Source organism: Pituophis catenifer, unplaced genomic scaffold (genome assembly GCF_029215685.1).
Source record: "Pituophis catenifer annectens isolate HBS135680 unplaced genomic scaffold, rPitCat1.0.hap2 SCAF_3, whole genome shotgun sequence".
Taxonomy (NCBI): Eukaryota; Metazoa; Chordata; class Lepidosauria; order Squamata; family Colubridae; genus Pituophis; species Pituophis catenifer.
In genome coordinates, this window is record NW_027256883.1 from 205,923,306 (window position 1) to 205,942,868 (window position 19,563).

The 19,563-nt window shown below is 42.3% G+C and overlaps 1 protein-coding gene across 1 annotated transcript in view; it reads right to left on the minus strand.

Moving 5' to 3' along the window:
• Window positions 1-19,563, minus strand: part of LAMA5 (laminin subunit alpha 5) — a 241,192-nt gene that overhangs the window by 83,871 nt on the left and 137,758 nt on the right. The window contains exons 26-34 of the mRNA XM_070941125.1: window positions 18,578-18,720; window positions 18,388-18,494; window positions 12,898-13,051; window positions 11,668-11,828; window positions 9,385-9,493; window positions 6,632-6,729; window positions 3,688-3,893; window positions 1,983-2,105; window positions 1,035-1,174 (exon numbers count right to left, since the gene is read on the minus strand). Of these exons, the coding sequence (XP_070797226.1) occupies window positions 1,035-1,174; window positions 1,983-2,105; window positions 3,688-3,893; window positions 6,632-6,729; window positions 9,385-9,493; window positions 11,668-11,828; window positions 12,898-13,051; window positions 18,388-18,494; window positions 18,578-18,720 (1,241 nt within the window). The remainder of the gene's footprint in view (window positions 1-1,034; window positions 1,175-1,982; window positions 2,106-3,687; window positions 3,894-6,631; window positions 6,730-9,384; window positions 9,494-11,667; window positions 11,829-12,897; window positions 13,052-18,387; window positions 18,495-18,577; window positions 18,721-19,563) is intronic.

Here is a 19,563-nt window from a genome sequence, read left to right on the forward strand (position 1 = left end):
AGCTGATAACAAATGCCACCCGAGCCCGGTCATCCGGAAAATCCTCCGGCCTCATTGCCATAAACAGTTGGCATTGTCCCAAGAAGGCCGGAAACATCTCCTGCTGCCCAGAAAACCTATCTGGCACGTTCACTGGGCATCTCGGACGGGGAGGGGGAGGAGGTGGAGCTGCAGGAGCATTTCCCAAAGCAAGTTGGGCAGTTAGCTGTGCTACTTGCTGTTGCAGAAGCTGATTGGCCTCCAGCATCTGCTGTAACTGCTGCTGCAGCTGTTGGTCCATCGTGGGTTAACGATGGAGTATGTGGTGACGAACAAGATGATCTGTCCCCGTCCCCACACACACACACACACAGCCAGTCGAGGGTTAAGGAAACACTTTGGAACGCACCCAGTTCTTATCTCCGACTTGGCAGCGATAGACACACCGTCTGCCAAGTTACTTTATTTTCACAAACAGACAGATAAGATACGAACGTTCAAGAAAGTCCAAACAGAAATAATATTCCTCCCAGCAGTTCCGGACGAGGCTTTAGTGACTCCAAGGTTTTGCTTTGTTCGTCACAAAAGATCCTTGACCACCACTCTCTATTATATAGTCTCTGGGGTGTGGTCTCTGGGGTGTGGTCCAGTGACTCAGTTCTAATCCCTAGCACGCCTCCCAAGCTGCTGCAAACGTTTATCACGCCTTCGGAGGCGTGCGTCCAGGAATGATGTGTCATTATCACTTTGACTCGAATCAGCTGTCTCCTCTCCCTCGGCCGGCACTTGAGACAATGCCAGAGGGGAGGGGCCTGGAGAGGGAGGCCTGGCTGACTCCTCTTCCTCATGCTCGGAGCTTTCTTCCTCCGATGGGACAGGCTCAGAGGGCGGGGCCACAACATTAAGTGACTTGAGACCAGATGAGCAGAGTTCAGTTTTAAAAATTTGCATTTTACCTATAGATATTCTGGTGAGAACACATTTTTAGTTTATCTGATTAATTGTTTGAGTGAACATTCAAAGACAGGACAAGGATTTTTAAGATAGGAACATACCACCCAAAGATGCCGGTCTTCTGGCACACGGATTACTACACTCAGATCATTTTCTGTGATATCCAGAACAATTTGGTTCTCTGCAACCACCAGACTCCGGCAACCATATCCATGCGGGCAGAAAGTAGCATTAGCTTGTCCTGAAAAAGTCAGAAAATCAACCTGCTGCAATCAACTGAATTTGTTTTGCTTTTATACCAAGGGGTGTCCAACCTTGGCAACTTTAAAATTTAAAAGCCTGAATGGCATAGGAGGCTAATGCCTCCTACTAAGGCAGCATTTAACATCCAGCTGCCTGCAATTACTGCGAGTTCAATTCTCACCAGGCTCAAGGTCGACTCAACCTTCCATCCTTTCTAAGGTGGGTAAAATGAGGACCCGGATTATGGGGGCAATAAGATGACTTTGTATAAAATATACAAAAGTATGAAGGCTATTGCTTAACACATTGTAAGACGCCCTGAGTCTCCGGAGAAGGGCGGCATATAAAAATAAATAAAAATAAAAATAAAATAAAATTTGTGGATTCCCAGAATTCCCCAGCCAGCATTCCCCAGTCCACTCAAAAAAATGATGGATTTTCCTCAGTTTAAATTGAGGCATGATATGGCTGAGGATTGCGTCTGGTAGCATAGAGGTTGGACAATTTCTAACCTTGGCAACTTTAAGATGTGTGGACGTCGATTCCCAGAATTCCCCAGCCAGCATTCCCCAGCCCACTCAAAAAAAAAAAATGATGGATTTTCCTCAGTTTAAATTGAGGCATGATATGGCTGAGGATTGCATCTGGTAGCATAGCAGTTGGACAATTTCTAACCTTGGCAAGTTTAAGATGTATGGACTTCAACTCCCAGAATTCCCCAGCCAGCCATGCCCAGCCGTACCCACAACATCTAAATACAGTTTGAGTACTCCTGAAAACAGACATTACCACACTCTGCAACTCACCCTGCCAAATCCGCCCTCCGTTGATCAACACTTCAACAGGGAAACTTGGGTGATCAGGCTGATAACAATGCAGGATGAAAGCATAGCGCCCTGGAGTCTGAATATGGCCATTTAACACAACAGCTGTCTGGAAGAAAGCAAAGAGGAAAATCTCTTTTGGTGTCATTAATTTCTATTTCAAGTCACTGTGAGGGTTCCAGAGTGGGCGATGTGCCCCAGCATTCATGGCAGAATTGGATCTCCCAAAAAACTGACATAGGCATAAACATGGATAATTCTGTATTTATCCTGCAAGTATCTCCAGTAAACAGAAAATGTCTTTATCAATTACTGGGAACATGAGCTAAAAGCTGTTGCTTTGCTCTGTCAGAAATAACTGCTATTTGGAAGACAATATTTGTAGCTCAGGAGTCTTTGTGCTCTCTAAGCTTAGTGGTTTTCTTTCAGACGTTTCATTACCAAACCAGGAAACATCATCAGTGCTAGAATGGAATGGGGTTTGCTCTCTGTTTATACACTAGTGTCTTGCCTTATTGGTGTTGGTGGGAGCGATTTTGGTGGTTCCTTGACTAGGCTGTTGTTTACTTCTTCACTTTTGATTGGGATATTGTTTATTTCTTGATTGTTGGTCTAGTGTTAATCTAAGTGTCCCAAAGGTGCATTTCCAAAAGGTAACTGAACTTTCTTGGGTTTTTTCCCCCTTTAGAATATTTTGCATCTCATCCAAGAAGCTTCTTCAGATATGCCGGATGGGGTGGGGGGGAACACTGCAACAGAATGCCAATTGTCCAAATTTTGTTCACTTGACCACGGGGGCACTGAAGTGGCCCTAACGTCAGCCAGGGGTCCTAAATTCCCGTCTTTCAACATTGTCTTTATTTTGAACATTCCCTGAACAAACGGCCATAAATCAAGCACTACTTAACTTTATAGCCTCCATATGCAGAATGTAATTTGCTTTTCAGTTTCATTCTTTTCAAATGAAAAGTCTGTTCAACCGTTTCTCCTTAGGCCAGGGGTGTCAAACTCAATTTCATTGAGGGCCGCATCAGGATTGCATTTGACCTGGGGTGGGGGGGAATGGGGATGGCCAGGGGCCGTGGCAGGGCTGCCCGAGCTCCGTTTTCGGCTGCGACAGCTTCCTGCAACCCTCTGCCAGAGAAAATATAGCTGGCAAGGGCCGCCCATGGCCCTCCTGAGCTCCGTTTTCGTTGGCAGAGGCACCGCAGGACAGTCCTTTGCTGTTTCCATGGCGGCTCCGCGGGCCGGATCTAACCATCCCGTGGGCTGGATCTGGCCCCCAGGCCTTGAGTTTGATACCCCTGCCTTAGGCTAACCATTCATTCATTCATTCATTCATTCATTCATTCATTCATTCATTCATTCATTCATTCATAGAAAACTTTTATAGAGCCTGTATTATTTTACAACGCAGACTAACTGACTCCCGATTCCTATGGCTAGCCAAGAATTGCATTGCTTTATACTGTACTTGTGAAACTTCACTGTAAGAAGTTTTACACACTTTTTTAACACACTGTTAGCAGCCGGAGTTACATCATGTTTAGCCCCATAGGAAAACTTCAAGAATGGAAAGTAAAATTATACAAAGGACAAAAAAAAACCCTAAGTTATTAAAAAAAAAATCAAACTTCCAATAAAACTATGACCTCTCCACACCTCGGCAGTGTGTCCCAAACCATACTTACCTGTGGCGCTCTTAAGAAAATGAGTTTTGCGGAAGCGTCTATCAAAGTTGGAGGTTGAGGTGCAGAAGCTGGCAGACTGCCTTCTGGTGGGATGCTAATGGCGTGAATTAGGGGCAAGTCTGGAGCAATGGGTAGCGACTGTCCTTCCTCCAGGACAACTGATTGTGAAATCTTCTGATATCTTGATGGGACACAGGAACTACTGAGGACAGAAAGAAAAAAAGAACAATCAGATGAGTCAAGAAAAATGCCTGTTCTATCCAGACATCAAAGGAACATTGAGAGTAACTATAATGCAAAGCAAAGCAAAGCATGGAGGCTTGATTTTACTAAGGTCACTTTCATTATGATTCTTTTGATCTTCTACAGATGCTCTTTTGTCTTCCCTGTTTAACTGTAATCAAGTCTGTTTGTATGATAGCCTTTTGGCTCTGAGATACAAAACAAAGGAACAAGAGGATTATAATGAATTTACATCCTCTCCTCAGCTTAAAAACAATTTGAATGTTCTCTTTGGTTCCAAGAGTGAAACAATATAGGCAGTCCTCAAGTTATGACCACATAATTGAGCTCAACGTTTCTCTTGTTAAGCCAGACAGTTGTTAACTGAATTTTGCTCCATTTTGTAACTTTTCTTGCCACCATTGTTTTTTTTTTGTAAAAAGTTTTTTTTTAATTTTTTAACACAGAGACAAACACACAAGCAATGTATTTTTTTCTGAACAGAGTATTGGCTGGTTCATAAATTTAAACAATTTTTCAATGCAATTTATATATTCCCTTTTGCCATAATATTTTCCCTTTTTTTCTCTTTTCTTCCCCTTTTTTGAATCCATATTGCCCATTCATCCTAGCTCTAATCTTCACCAAATTCCATTTTTTCCTTCATCTCTATATGAAACCCCTTAAATTTAAAATCTCATTTAAATATTACAATCATTCATTTAATATCAAAATAATAAACCAGAACATTTTATGCCATACATTTTCTTAAATCTTATTCCAAGTAATACACTCCAATATCTTAATAATAATCAATTGCCATCGTTGTTAAATGAATCACTGCAGTTGTTAAGTTAGTTACATGGCTGTTAAATGAATCTGGCTTCCCCACTGACTTTGCCGGTCAGAAAGTCGCAAAAGAGGATCGCAGGATCCTTGGAACGCTGCAACCGTCATAAATATGAGCCAATTGCCAAGTGTCCGAATTTTGATCACGTGACCATGAGATACTGCAATGGTTGTAAATGTGAAAATGGTCATCAGTCACTTTTTTCAGTGCTGGGGTAACTTCAAACGGTCACTAAAGGAATGGTTGTAAGCAGGGGTGGGTTCTAAATTTTTTTACTGCCAGTTCTGTGGGCGTGGCTTATTTTGTGGGCGTGGCTTGATGGTCATGTGACAATTCTTTAGGATTTAGCAGAGGTACTGGTCTACCAGGGTTTTAACTGCTTGCAGAGCTGTACCTGTCTACCCATTTGTTTTTGCAGGCACCGGTCTACTAGCACACTGCCTTTTAACACTGATCAGCTGTAGGGCGGCCCTTTGAAACCCCGGGGCAAGAGTTTAAATGGTTTTTTTCCCTCTAGCCGATCAGCTGGGACTCAGCTGATCAGGAGGCAGCAATAGATTGCGGGTGGGGCCAAATAAAAGGTAAGAATAATGTGGGGGGGGGGCAGAAGTGGTTTGGTGACGTCATATCGTCACCGTTACCGGCTCGGCGGAACTGGGCGGTACCGGGAGGAACCCACCACTGGTTGTAAGTCAAGGACTAACCTGTACACATTTTCCTTTATGGACACTCCAAGAAATATTGTTTTATGGTCCTTTTAAACTGTTTCAGGGTCATTTGTGTTATGATATATAAACACTTTTCATAAATTAATTAAAATAATTCCAAAACAGGCTGCAGATAGCAGAAAGCAAAGGCTACCACGAGTCATTACCAAAACAGGGTGTTTAAACAGGCTGGGGACCATTTTCCGTAGTCACTCTGTATAAGGAAATGAGCATATAAATAAATCTATCACAAATGGTGCCAGAGAGCATTCCTGCATCAACCACAATCCTTTCCATTTACATTCACCATGGCGAGGACACAGCAATGGTCACAATTCCGAAGACCAGTTCTAAGTCACTTTTTTCAGCACTGTCGTAACTTTCAACAGTCACTAAATAAATGGTCGTAAGTTGAGGACTACATGAAATTAATAAATTAAGCATGTTACAATTTCTTCTCAAAATAAAACAACAGAATAACAGAGCTAGGAAGGACCCTAGACGTCTTCCAGTCCAACCCCTTGCTCAAGTAGGAGACCCTACATCAGGGGTGTCAAACTCGATTTTATTGAGGGCCGCATCAGGGTAGTGTTTGACCTTGGGGGATCGGGATGGGTGTGGCCAGTGTGGGTGTGGCCAGCTTGACGTCACTTGTCTCGGGGGTACCTATGGTGGCCCGAGTGCTCTGCCAGCGAAAACGGGCTCCCAAGCCCAGTTTTCGGCTGCAATGGCCTCCTGCAACTCTCAAGCTCCATTTTCGCTGGCAGAGGCACCAGGGGCCCGTCCTTCGCTGTTTCCAGGATGGTCTCGCAGGCCAGATCTAAGCACCCTGCGGACCGGATCTGGCATGCAGGCCTGGAGTTTGACACCCCTGCCCTACATCGTTTCAGACAAACCACAGCCTGGAACATCAAACAGGAAACCCAGACAACATACCAGACATCGCAACGATTGTAAAAACACATACTTGAGAAATGTTTTATGTGGCATTTCTACAATTAAGTACTTACAGTTCTAATTAGCTCTCATATTTTGTAAACAAGCTGTTTATCTTATTGCTTCTCATCTTTTTCATCCTAGGCTAGCCACTCAAAAATTGCAATTTGCAGAGCTGGGTGGCCATAAAAATTACTTAGAAAACAAACCAATAAAATGATTTACCTGTTCAGCGATGACATCCCATGAGTACTGATGCAATGAACTTTTGGCTCCAAAAACTCCAGAGTGAATAGCTCGTAGGGGACCAAGTACACTTTGTACTGAAGACAGAGGAGGAGGAAAAAAAGGATGAGAAAGAGAAGAGGATTTATGCTTTTTTTTTCTGGAGCAAAAATCAAAGCGGTTTTGTACAGATGAGGTTGAATGCTTAAAACAAGGGTGGGGAACTAGGGCCACTTTATGACCTGGGGGACTTCAACTCCCAGAATTCCTGAGCCAGGAAAAATGCATAAAACAGGGGTGGGGAACTAGGGCCCCTTTATGACTTGGGGACTTCAACTCAAGGGTGAAATGCTCCTGGTTCAGACCAGATCGCCCAATCCGATAGCGATGTAGGCGGGTGGTTCGGAGAACCGGTAGCAAAAATCCCTGCCCCCCCCCCCCATGACCATCTGAGTTGCGCGATCATCAGACGCTTTTTTTTTTACTTTTAAAAGCATTTTTTCTACAACCTCTTCGGCCAAAAAATGCTTTTAAAAGTTAAAAAAAAAAAGCCTCTGATGATCGCGCGGCTCAGCTGGGATCGTCAAAGGCTTTTAAAAGAAAAAAACCCCTTTTTTTTCTTTTAAATGCCTCTGACGATCCCAGCTGAGTTGCCTGATCGGCAGAGGCTTTTTTAAAAAGCCTCTGCCGATCAGGCAACACAGCTGGGATCGTCAGAGCCTTTTGAAAGCATTTTTTTACAACCTCTTTGCCGAAGAGGTTGTAGAAAAAATGGTTTTAAAAGTAAAAAAAAATTAAAAATGGCCACGCCCACCCAGTCACATTACCCCCCCCCCCACCAAGCCACACTCACAGAACCACTAGTAACAAATTTTAGATTTCACCACTGCTTCAATTCCCAGAATTCCTGAGCCAGCATGGATGCATAAAACAGGAGTGGAGAACTATGGCCCCTTTATGACCTGGAAACTTCAACTCCCAGAATTCCTGAGCCAGCCATGCTGGCTCAGGAATTCTGGGAGTCGAAGTCCACAGATCATAAAGGGGCCGTAGTTTCCTACCACTGACAGAAAAAATGACTTAACTTTTCTACATTCATTCAAAGGGAAAAGGGCACCTGTTGGCAAATAACAGTGTGCAATAAACAGAAACATCTCTTTGTTTGACCCGCAACAGACCCTTCCTTGGAAAAGAGGGGTGGGAGGGAGAGTTCCCAGCAAAGAAACTGATTAGTCATCCTCTGTTTGCTATGGCAACATGTTCCTAAACTTTGATTTGGTCTTTTTTTTCTTGTTTTTTGAGGGGGTGGGAGGATAAGAAACCTTCCAGGGGAAAAAAAAGGCGGGGCCATCTCTTTTTCTCTCTCTTTTGTTCACTGTATAAAGATCAAATGGAGCAGAGAACAAGCAGCTGTTTCTGTCAATTTGCTCTTTTGAGAGAAAGAGGGAGGAGAGAGAGAGAGAGAGAGAGAGAGAGAGAGAGAGAGAGAGAGAGATGGCTGCAAAGAAAAAGAAAAGAGCAGCCACCTGTTTTGTTCACTTAAAATACTGTCTAGGGTGCCACTTAGAAAGTTGGTGCTCTCTGTTGCCCAGGAAAACATCTAAAGCAAAGCAAGAACCCACAAAGGGAGTGAATGTGAAAGGTTAATGGCCGAATTTCCAATTTCTGCAATTGGACAAGAAACACTTCACGGTTCCTTGTGAGCGAGTTATTCCTACAAATAGCCACTCCTCATAAAACGAGCTTTGCACTGAATCTTAATTACATCCAAGAATGGCTCCCATCCGGTGTAACCTAGATATATTGCTTCAGATAATGCCAAGCAACTCATTCTAAAATAACTGTGTAATAAGTGGGGCCAAGGAGGTTTTTTTTCTTTACAGGTGGTCCTCATTTAGCGACCAGAATTGGGACTGGCAACTTGGTTGTTAAGTGAAGTGGTCGCTATGTGAAACCTTGACTTACAATCTTACTTCACCTTCACTTTGCTTTACAGACCTGCAAAAGTCATAAATATGAGGGCTGGTAGCAAGATTACTTTTTCATCACGATTATAACAGCAAACAGTCTTTGTGCTGTCATAAATATGAGCCAGTTGCCAAGAATACAAATTTTGATCGTGTGACCACAAGGATGCTGCAATGGACGTAAGTGTGAAAAACGATCATAAGTCACTTTTTTCAGAGCTGTTGTAACTTTGAAAGGTTGTAAGTCAAGGACTAACTGTATAGGAACTCATCCTGGCTAGGGCGACAATAGCAGGCAACACAACATAGGGACTTTGGAATTTGATTTTTGGAATTTGACAACTTCTGCAAAATGTTATCTTTGGCTCTTAGCTGCTTTTCAAGAGCAAAAATCTGGAGTACGATGCTTGTCTTGCCTCTTCTGGGTCCAAAATTATTTTTCAGTCCAACCCTTCTCTACTCACCCCTCCCATACAGGTAACCGGGGTGGGATTCAGTGGTTTCCGGCCTCCGGAGGGCCTCTGGAGCCCAGGGGGGGCTCTTTTCGCTCTCCCGAAGGCTCGAGGAAGGCCTCCAGAGCCTGGGGAGGGCAAAAACACCCCTCCACCATGGTGCACGAGGCCAAGTAGGCCACACCCACCATGGTCACACCCACCCAGCAACCGGGCAGAGAAACATTTGCTAAAATTTTTGAATCCCACCCCTGCCCTGAGGTAACAATTTAACTGCCCTAATTTAAGATGCTCAAATTTGCATCCGATTATTGCCTCTGCTTGTAAGACTTACCAGGAAAAAGCGGGCCTGACCTGCCGTGAACTGAACTCTCGCCTCTTTGTCAAGTTCAAATGCTGCTAAGCGGCTTTGAGAATCTACCACGATCCCACGACAAAGGAAACTGCGAGACAAAAAAAAAGTGATCAAACTCATTTTCCCAGTATGTCTTTTCACACACACATCCTTTGTGGTTTAATATAGATCCCTTATGAGCTTTGAATGAGTTGAGTGACAGCAAGGAGATGCTTCTGAAGGATATCCCAGGGCCTCGTTTCCGATCGTTTAAGGTCACGATCTGTATCCCGATTTGCAAAAACAGCAGTTCCAGACAGTATAATCCATCCATCGTTGATATAAACACTGTCCAGTTGTTTGAATAGATTGTCGGAGGTCAGGATGTGCGTGCTATTTTCATCTCACACATGTCTTGTTCTGAGGATGTGGACTTTTGGCTGGATTGCTGCCTCGGATATTTACAAGGCCGGGAATCTAAACAGCACATAAACTGCGGTATAAAGGCTGATGCAGATTACAGGTAGTCCTTGACTTACAACGGTTCATTTAGCGACCGTTCAAAGTTACAACGGCGCTGAAAACAAATCTGGAGTTCGATGCTTGTCTTGCCTTTTCTGGGCCTTGTGACTTATGAAAAAAGTGACTTGCGGCCGTTTTTCATACTTACGACTGTTGCAGCTTCCCATGATTTATATTTGAATGCTTGGCAATTGATTCATATTTGTGAGTGTTGTGATCCCTTTTGCGACCTTTTGACAAGCAAAGTCAATGGGGAAGTTGGAGTCACTTAACAACTGTGTTACTAATTTAAGAACTGCAGTGATTCACTTAACAGATGTGGCAATAAAAGTCGTAAAATGGGGCAAAGCTCACTTAACAAATGTCTCACTTAGCAACATAAATTCTGGGCTCACCTGTGGTCGTAAATTGAGGATTACCTGTACTCAATCTTCTAGGCATGGACTGTTTGTAAAGCCATAAATTATTTCACCAAAAGGTGTCAGAAGTCAATGTTTTTCTTCTTCTTTTCGCCTACTACCCTACACTTTCCCTTCCCCCTTTCTTTGTAGTTCTGTATTTTACACAGGTAGTCCTCGACTTACGACCACAATTGAGCCCCAAAATTTATGTTGCTAAGTGAGACATTTGTTACGTGAGTCTTGTCCCATTTTACAATCTTTCTTGCCACAGTTGTCAAGTGAATCACTGTACTTGGTGAGTTAGAAACCCGGTTGTTAAGTGAATCCGGCTTCCCTATTGACTTTGCTGGTCAAAAGGTCGCAAAAAAGGATCACATGACCCTGGGACACTGCAACCGTCATAAATATGAGTCAGTTGCCAAGGGTCTGAATTTTGATCACATCACCATGGGACTGCTGTGACAGTCATAAGTGTGAAAAACAGTCATAAGTCACTTTTTTCAATGATGTTGTACTTTAGAATAGTTGCTAAACAAACTGTTCTAATTTGAGGACTACCTGTGTTTTAATAAAACTAATATTTGAAACCAAAATACTATAAATGACAACTGTGAAAATTCTACCCGAGGTCAGGTTGGAGAATCAAAATGGATGAAGTTTAAATGATTACAGGTAGTCCTCCACTTATGACCACACTGGAGCTCAACATTTCCGTGGCTAATTTTTTGTACACCGAGAGTGTATGCACCAAAACAAATTCCTTGTGTGTCCAATCACACTTGGCCAATAAATTATTCTATTCTATTCTATTCTATTCTATTCTATTCTATTCTATTCTATTCTATTCTATTCTATTCTATTCTATTCTATTCTATTCTATTCTATTCTATTCTATTCTATTCTATTCAAGCCTTTCTTGCCACATTTATTAAGTGAATCACTGGAACTGTTAAGTTAGTGACATGGTTGTTAAGTGATTCCAGCTTCCCCATTGACTTTGCTGGTCAAAAGGTCGCAAAAAGGGATCAGGTGACCCCAGGACACTGCAACCGTCATAAATATGAGTCAGTTGCCAAGCGTCTGAATTTTGATCACGTCACCTTGAGGATGCTGCAATGGTCATAAGTGTGAAAACAGTCATAAGTCACTTTTTTCAATGGTGTTGTAACTTCAAATGGACACTAAACAAACAGTTGTAAGTTGAGGACTATTCACATGGTCATGAAACAAATGGTTACAAGTTGACCTGCATTTTAAGTTTAGGAAGTTTGACTGAAAATCTGGAGTATCAGTAAAAGGAAAGACAAGAAAAGATGATTAAGTCCACAATCTCCCCTCATCTCCTTATTTGGAGACATACCTGTATTTGCAGGTGTATATCGTAAGAGTGCCCAGCCGAGGAGCCTTCTGTGGTGTGCTCACAGATACCTCGATAGTCTGTGGAATATCTTCATTGGCATACTCCATCAGAAGCACATATTTCCCTGGCTGGGGTACAGGAATTACCAGTTGTACTTCCACCTGTTGAAAAGGAAAAAGCAGAAAGATTGAGTGTCCCTCCAAACAGATTCCTCATAAAATCTCATATAAGGTGTTTCTTGGCATAAGATTTTTCCTTGAGTGTCTATGGAGATTCTAAAGTGTTGTAAAAAGTTAAGCACTGATAGAGAGGCACAATTTTGTTGCACCAAGAACCTTTCACTACCCATTTGCAAAGGGCCTCTGGGAACCATGTCCCAACTAAAGTGGACACAGCCAGGACAAAGCTAAATCTAATTTAGTGCAAAGATACTGAATATGAATGTTTAGAATAGAATAGAATAACAGACTTGGAAGGGACCTTGGAGGTCTTCTAGTCCAACCCCCTGCTTAGACAGAAAACCCTGCACCACTTCAGACAAATGGTTATCCAACATCTTCTTAAAAACTTCCAGTGTTGAAGCATTCACAATTTCTGGAAGCAAGGTGTTCCACTGATTAATTGTTCTAACTAGCAGGAAATTTCTCCTTAGTTCTAAGTTGCTTCTCTCCTTGATTAGTTTCCACCCATTGCTTCTTATCCTGCCCTCAGGTGCTTTGGAGAATAGTTTGAGTCCCTCTTCTTTGTGGCAACCCCTGAGATATTGGAAAACTGCTATCATGTCTCCCCTAGACCTTCTTTTCATTAAATTAGACATACCCAGTTCCTGCAACCGTTCTTCATATGTTTTATCCTGCAGTCCCCTAATCATCTTTGTTGCTCTTCTCTGCACTCTTTCTAGAGTCTCCACATCATTTTACATCGTGGCGACCAAAACTGGATGCAGTATTGTAAGTGTGGCCTTACCAAGGCATTATAAAGTGGTATTAGCACTTCATGTGATGTTGATTCTATCCCTCTATTAATGCAGCCTAGAACTGTGTTGGCTTTTTTGGCAGCTGCTGCACACTGCTGGCTCATATTTAAATGGTATCTCATTCATTTAATAACGTTGGCTTTCTAACATCTTAAAAATGTCCGTATGAAGGTTGATTTTGAAGGCCTCAGGAGTCCGATTTTTTTACATAGAAGGTTTAACTGAAGATTTTACATGATTATGGAATTACTTACCTGAGTGCCACTACACTGCACCAATTTGGGGAAGGTAGGAAAGATCTGCTCTACAGGACAAGGACTTGGTAAATTGTTGTCCAACTTGCACAAAGCATCTTTGCCTGACACAAATGAGAACTGCTCCACAGGCAAGTACTTATATAGGAAGCAACTGGAAAGAATAGAAAAAAAGTTTTTAGCACTCATGTTCAAATACCAGTCAAATGAGTACAAAAAAAATCAGTACTGGCAGAATTATCTCCAGTGCAATATCAACATTTTATTTAGGTGGCATATGCCACCAGAAAGATTAGCAAAGATGTTTAAGGATAATTCAGCCAAATGTTGGAAATGTTTGCATTTGCCGGGATCATAGGTGGTGGTCATATTTAGAAGCAAAAAATTATTGGTCTAGAATACAGAAATGGTTGGGAGAAATATTACATAAATCTATAGAATTAAAACCAGAGGTTTTTTTTTATTGAGTATTCTCCCAGAGAGATATAGTAAAGAAGATGTGTATTTAACTATACATATAATAACAGCAGCAAGAATTGTATTTGCACAAAATTGGAAGACAAAAAAAATACCGTCAGAAGGTGAAGTAATAAAAAAGATTTTAGACTGTGTAGAAATGAATAGATTAACTCTAAGAATAAGAGATAAAGGGGAATCAGTGTATTTCAAGACATGGGGAAGATTTTACATATGGTTAGAAAAGAAATATGAAGATAAGAGGATAGATAAATGATTCAGATCATAGAAAGTTAAACGAGGGAGAGGATAAAAAAGAAATAGAAACCCAAATAAATGAAAAAGGGGGATGAGGGGGAGAAAAGAAAGAAGATAATAAGAATAAATGTACAATTATGATGATAATACTGATAGATAGAATAAATCCAAAAAGAAATTGAAAGAAAGTATATACTATTAGAATATAGGAGTTGCTTGGATACCAAACAAGGAGAATATTCCACAGCAAAGAAGATAGAAAGGAGAGAGGAGTAGAGGGTAGAAAGAGGAGAGAGAGGGAGAGGAATGGAAGAAAGGGAAAAGGAGAGGAAGGAAGGGTAGGGGAGAGAAGGAGAGAAGGGGAGAAGGGGAAAAAGAAAAGAGGAGTGGGGGAAAGGAAGGGGAAGTAGGATGAGGTAGGAGAGGAGGAAGGAGAAAGTAGGAGAGGAGTATGTATCTTCTTTGTATGTATGCAGGGGTGGGCTTCAGAAATTTTAGCAAGGGGTTCTCTGCCAGGTTGCTGGGTAGGCATAGCCATGCTGGGCGTGGCCTAGTCAGGCTCTTGCACCATGGTGGAGGGGGCGTTTTTGCCCTCCCCGGGCTCCGGAGGCTTTCCTTGAGCCTCGGGGAGGACGAAAATGGCCTCCCCAGGCTCCAGAGGCCCTCTAGAGACCAGAAACGGGCCTGTTTCCAGCCTTCCCGAACTTCCGGTAGGCCCGTTTTTCGCCCTCCCTGAGCCTCCACGTGTGCCCTGTACTTACCTGCATCCAAAACGGGCCACGTAAGGACTCCTGGGAGGGGCAGGGGGACGGGGCAGGGCCAGCCAGAAGTGGGATTTGGGGTTCTCTGAACTGCACAGAATCTTAGCTAGAGGTTCTCCTGAACCCGTGCAAGCCCCCAGCAGCCCATCCCTGTATGTATGTATGTATGTATGTATGTATGTATGTATGTATGTATGTATGATATATACACACAGTATATGAGCCAGTTTGATCTAGTAGTTAAGGCACCAGGACAGAAACCAGGAGACTGGGACTTCTAGTCCCATCTTGACCATTAAAGCTAGCTGGGTGACGTTGGAACAATCATCAGGAGATAGTGAGTTCTAGTCCCACTTTAGGTATGTAAGGTGGCTGGGTGGCTTTGAACCAAACACCAGGAGACTGTGAGTTCTAGTCCCGTTTTAGGCATGCAAGCTAGCTGGGTGACCAGGCCAGTCTCTCTCTCTCAGCCCAACTCTCCTCACAAGGTTGTTGTGGGGAAAATAGCAGGAAGAAGTTGAATCGGATATGTTTGCCGCCTTGAGTTATTTGTGAAAACAATAAAGGCGTGATACGAATAATCATAATTTTTTTTTCAGCAAATCTTTTTTTAAACACTGAGAAGAACGTTGCCGTGGGGAAATCAACTGATAGAGAATGTTTGTCAGCAGTAGGTAGGCCAAAATCAACAATGGATGTGGCCAGAGCATTATGTGGCCAAAAACTCTGTCCTGGTTTCTCATTTTTTCCCCCTCCATTCCCTTTTCTGTCTTCTCTCTCTGACACCGCTCTTATCTCTCTTGCTCTTCCTAGCACCATTTCTCTGTCTTTTTCCCTATATGGCAAGCCATCTCTGCATTTAGAGAGAAAGGAAGCAATCAGACAGGACTTACAAAAAAAATGGATCAAGAGGTTAACATTTCCCATCACAGATCAAGAAGAAACTTTTCATACATCCTTTCAAGTTTGTCTTTAAAATGCCAGAAGCAAAATAATAATAATAATAATAATAATAATAATAAAGGAAGGGACAGATATAATAGGATTCACTCTAGTTCTCCTGCCTCCCTAAACTTAGAAGGCTACTTGGGAAAAAATAAATCTTTTATAGGCCCAAAGTAAAACCCAGAATTCATTCAATATTCACTTTGTACTTCTAAACAGAGTTAACCCATCAGCTCACAGGATTTAAAAAGTGTATATAATCAGTGGTGGGTTTCAAAATTTTTTACTACCGGTTCTATGGGTGTGGCTTGGTGGGCGTGGCTTGGTGGGCATGGCAGGGGAAGGATACTGTAAAATCTCCATTCCCACCCCACTCCGGGGGAAGGTTACTGCAAAATCCCCATTTCCTCCTGATCAGCTGGGACTTGGGAGGCAGAGAATAGATGGGGGCGGGGCCAGTCAGAATTTTTACTACCGGTTCTCCGAACTACTCAAAATTTCCACTACCGGTTCTCCAGAACTGGTGAGAACCTGCTGAAACCCACCTCTGTATATAATACTTCTGTCAGTGGTGAATTTCAAATTTTTTTTACTACCGGCACTGTGGGCGTAGCTTGGTGGGCGTGGTGTGGCGGGCCTGGCAGGGGAAGGATACTGCAAAATCCCCATTCTCACCCCACTCTGGGGCCAGCCAGAGATGGTATTTGCCGGGTCTCCAAACTACTCAAAATTTCTACTACGGTTCTCTAGAACCTGTCAGAACCTGCTGAATTTCATCCCTGACTTCAGTCCTTCTGAGTATTATTTCAATCCTGGCCAAATTCCTAGTCAAATAAAATCTGTAGAAATATTTTGAAGAGAAAAATTGCCCAAAACGGACAGCAGCACTTAGCTGACCTTGGTTTAGTTCATCCGTCCAGACCTGACTTTACTTCAATGTTCTATTTTTTCAATTGTTATTATTTTACTTGGATCTCTAGGAAATCCCGTGGCTTCAGACTAGACTGAGAAACTGAAAGAACACCACAAGAAGACAAGGCAAACGAGTTCCACAGGGTTGTTGTAGAAAACTACAACGGAACATCCACGAATATCCTAGCCAGTGAATCTGGCTTAAAAAGGGCTTGCCCTTTCATTTAATCTTAGGTTATTATACTCATCTTAGTGTCTACTTGCCAATAATAGACCTAAACTTTTGTTGTAAGATGGCTGATTTGATTCATTTTTTAATATGTTTTATGGGCTGGTCATTGACTATTACAAAGAAAAAATATAATTACTAAGAGACCAATCAGATTTCACTATAGGGAGATCTCGATTTACAACTGCAATCTGCATCAAAATTTCTGTTGTTAAGCGAGGTGATTGTCATCCACCCAATTTTACAACCCTTGTTAAGGGAATCATGAGGTGATTAAGCAATCCAGCTTCCCCCCCACCCCTCCATTCAGAAGCCAGTTAGGAAGGTCGCACAAGGGGATCACATTACCCCAGGATGCTGCAACCATTGTCCCTTGGGAGTTGGGCGGCATAGAAATGCGACAAAATAAATAAATAAAATAAATTCTAAATCCATGCCAGTTACCAAATGCCTGAATTTTGATCACTTGACAGTATGGAATTGCGGATGCTGAGACAGTTATAAGGGCAAGGACCAGTTTCCCAGTGCTGTCGTAATTTTGACCAGTAAACAAATGGCTGTAAATTGAGGATTACCTGTTCTTACTTTCTGGCATTCCTAACAAGAGTAGACACACATATGCATTACCTTCCAGTTGCATAGGTTGTGTAGGTGCAGCAACTAAAGACACTACCGTGTTTCCCTGAAAATAAGACCCTGTCTTATATTTTTTTGAGCCCTGAAATAAGCGCTTGGCCTTATTGCCATGCACTCAAAAGCCCGATTGGGCTTATTATCAGGGGATGTCTTATTTGGGGGGAACTATGATATTATGTCTATGGAGATCCAGGAGAACAAACCTATCAGGACTAGATTCAGCAGTCCATCTGCATTTGAAAAACAAAGGCCACTCTTTTGAAGACAGCAAAGTCCACATTTTTGACAGAGAGGACTGCTGGTTTGAAAGAGGAGTCAAAGAGGCCATCTATGTCAAAATTGAACAGCCGTCTCTCAACAGAGGGGGGAGGGATACGACATCATCTATCTCCAGTCTACAACACAATCCTTTCAAGCAGTTCCAAGAAGGCTCCATACCCATTTGCACCACTCAGGTGAACCTGATGACACAGATAAACCTCCAGGTGGCCTCAACGACTCTCTAAAACAATGCAAATGACCAGCTGTCTGCAAGGAGTATAAATCCTTCCGTCCTCCACCATTCAATCAGAACTGAAGAAGCTTCTTGGATAAGAAGTGAAATGTCAAAGGAAAAAACAAAGTCATAAATTCAACAAGGAAGAATAGAAGATAGAATAACAGAGATGGAAGGGACCTTGGAGGTCTTCTAGTCCAACCTCCTGCTTAGGCAGGAAACCCTACACCACAATATTTGAATAAATCAAGTATTTCTCCAAAAACCAACTTTTCCCGCCTAAAGAGCTACAGAGATTCTAGTACCGTCACTTAATGAAGAATAATCCATGTTTAGAAACCGATTGTAATTTTCCCTATATTAAACAACATGACAGGAATTATTTTATCTTCTTTTCCTAGGAACAGATCACAAATTACTGAAAGGGATTTATTTACAGGTGGTAACTCACAACCACAATTGAGCCCAAAATTGCTAAGCGAGACAATTGTGAAGTGAATTCTGCCTCATTTTACGACCTTTTCTTTGCCATGGTTGTTAAGTGAATCACTGTATTTGTTAAGTTAATAACATGGTCGCAATAGGGGATCCCATGACCCCGAGACACTGCAACCGTCATAAATATGAGTCCAGTTGCCTTTCGAAAAAGCGCCTTTGGGACCGTTATATTACTTTTTTCAATTAAAGCAAGCAATGGATGGCTCAGCTAACCCAATAAAAAAATGCCCACTTCCCAAATGCGCTGTAGGTCAAATGCAATACAAAGATATGACAAAAAATAAAAATGGAAGGCTTACTTTTGACCCACATGTTCAGGAGCTGGGCTATAGGTACAAGGATCCGATACTTTATATTGCAATATAGGAGCTTCGTAATAAGAGCTGGGAAGCAGAACCAGATAATCCTAGAAGGAAGAATGGAAATATGAGACCCAGATTCCTTTTGCCTCCATCCTGCCTGTAGGGAGAAAAGGAAGACCAGACTTACAAGGAGGACATCTTCAGCTTCAATGATCAGGGACCAAACATGGGGACTTAACACAAATGGTTCTCCAAAGCTGTGGTGAGGAACAGTGACAAATGTCGGCTCTTGGGTTGGCCCAAATACAATCTGCTTAGTCTGTTCAGTACCTGCAATTAGGAAAAGATATACATTTGACTTTCCGTTGGATTAGAAAACGTGCAAATTATTTGCCTTGGGCTGGAAAATGGAGAACCAGCTCCAATGCTACTCTATGAACGGGTTAACAGCTGTATCAGGGTTTCTCAACCTGGGCCATTTTAAGATGGGTGGACTTCAATTCCCAGAATTCCACAGCCAGCAAGTCCACCCATCTTAAAGTGACCCACGTTGAGAAACACTTAGAATAGAAGAAGAATAACAGCATTGGAAGGGACCTTGGAGGTCTTCTAGTCCGACTCCCTGCTTAGGCAGAAAACCCTACACCACCTAGACAAATGGTTATCCAAATCTTCTTAAAAACTTCCAGTGTTGGAGAATTCACAATCTCTGGAGGCAAGTTGTTCCATTGGTTAATTGTTCTAACAGTCAGGAAATTTCCCCTTAGTTCTAAGTTGCTTCTCTCCTTGATTAGTTTCCACCCATTGCTTCTTGTCCTGCCCTCAGGTGCTTTGGAGGATAGCTTGACTACTCCCTTCTTCTTTCATAGCACTTAGCTATGCTATATTCCATAGGCACGCTATCTTGATGCATTACTCTCACAGGATTCCATCATGATATCATTAGTGCTAACCTGATTGGCAGATCATTGAACAAAATGATTGAACAATTGGCAGATCATTGAACAATTGGCAGATCATTGAACAAAATGATTGAACAAAAGCAAGTGAAAAAAAAATAATACTAGACAACAGCATGTTCTGAATAAGTTCCCTAGTCAAGGGCTCTTGGTTCTCTTCATTCACCAGTAGCAACAATGCTTATATACAGTATATCACTATCTAATCGTTCAT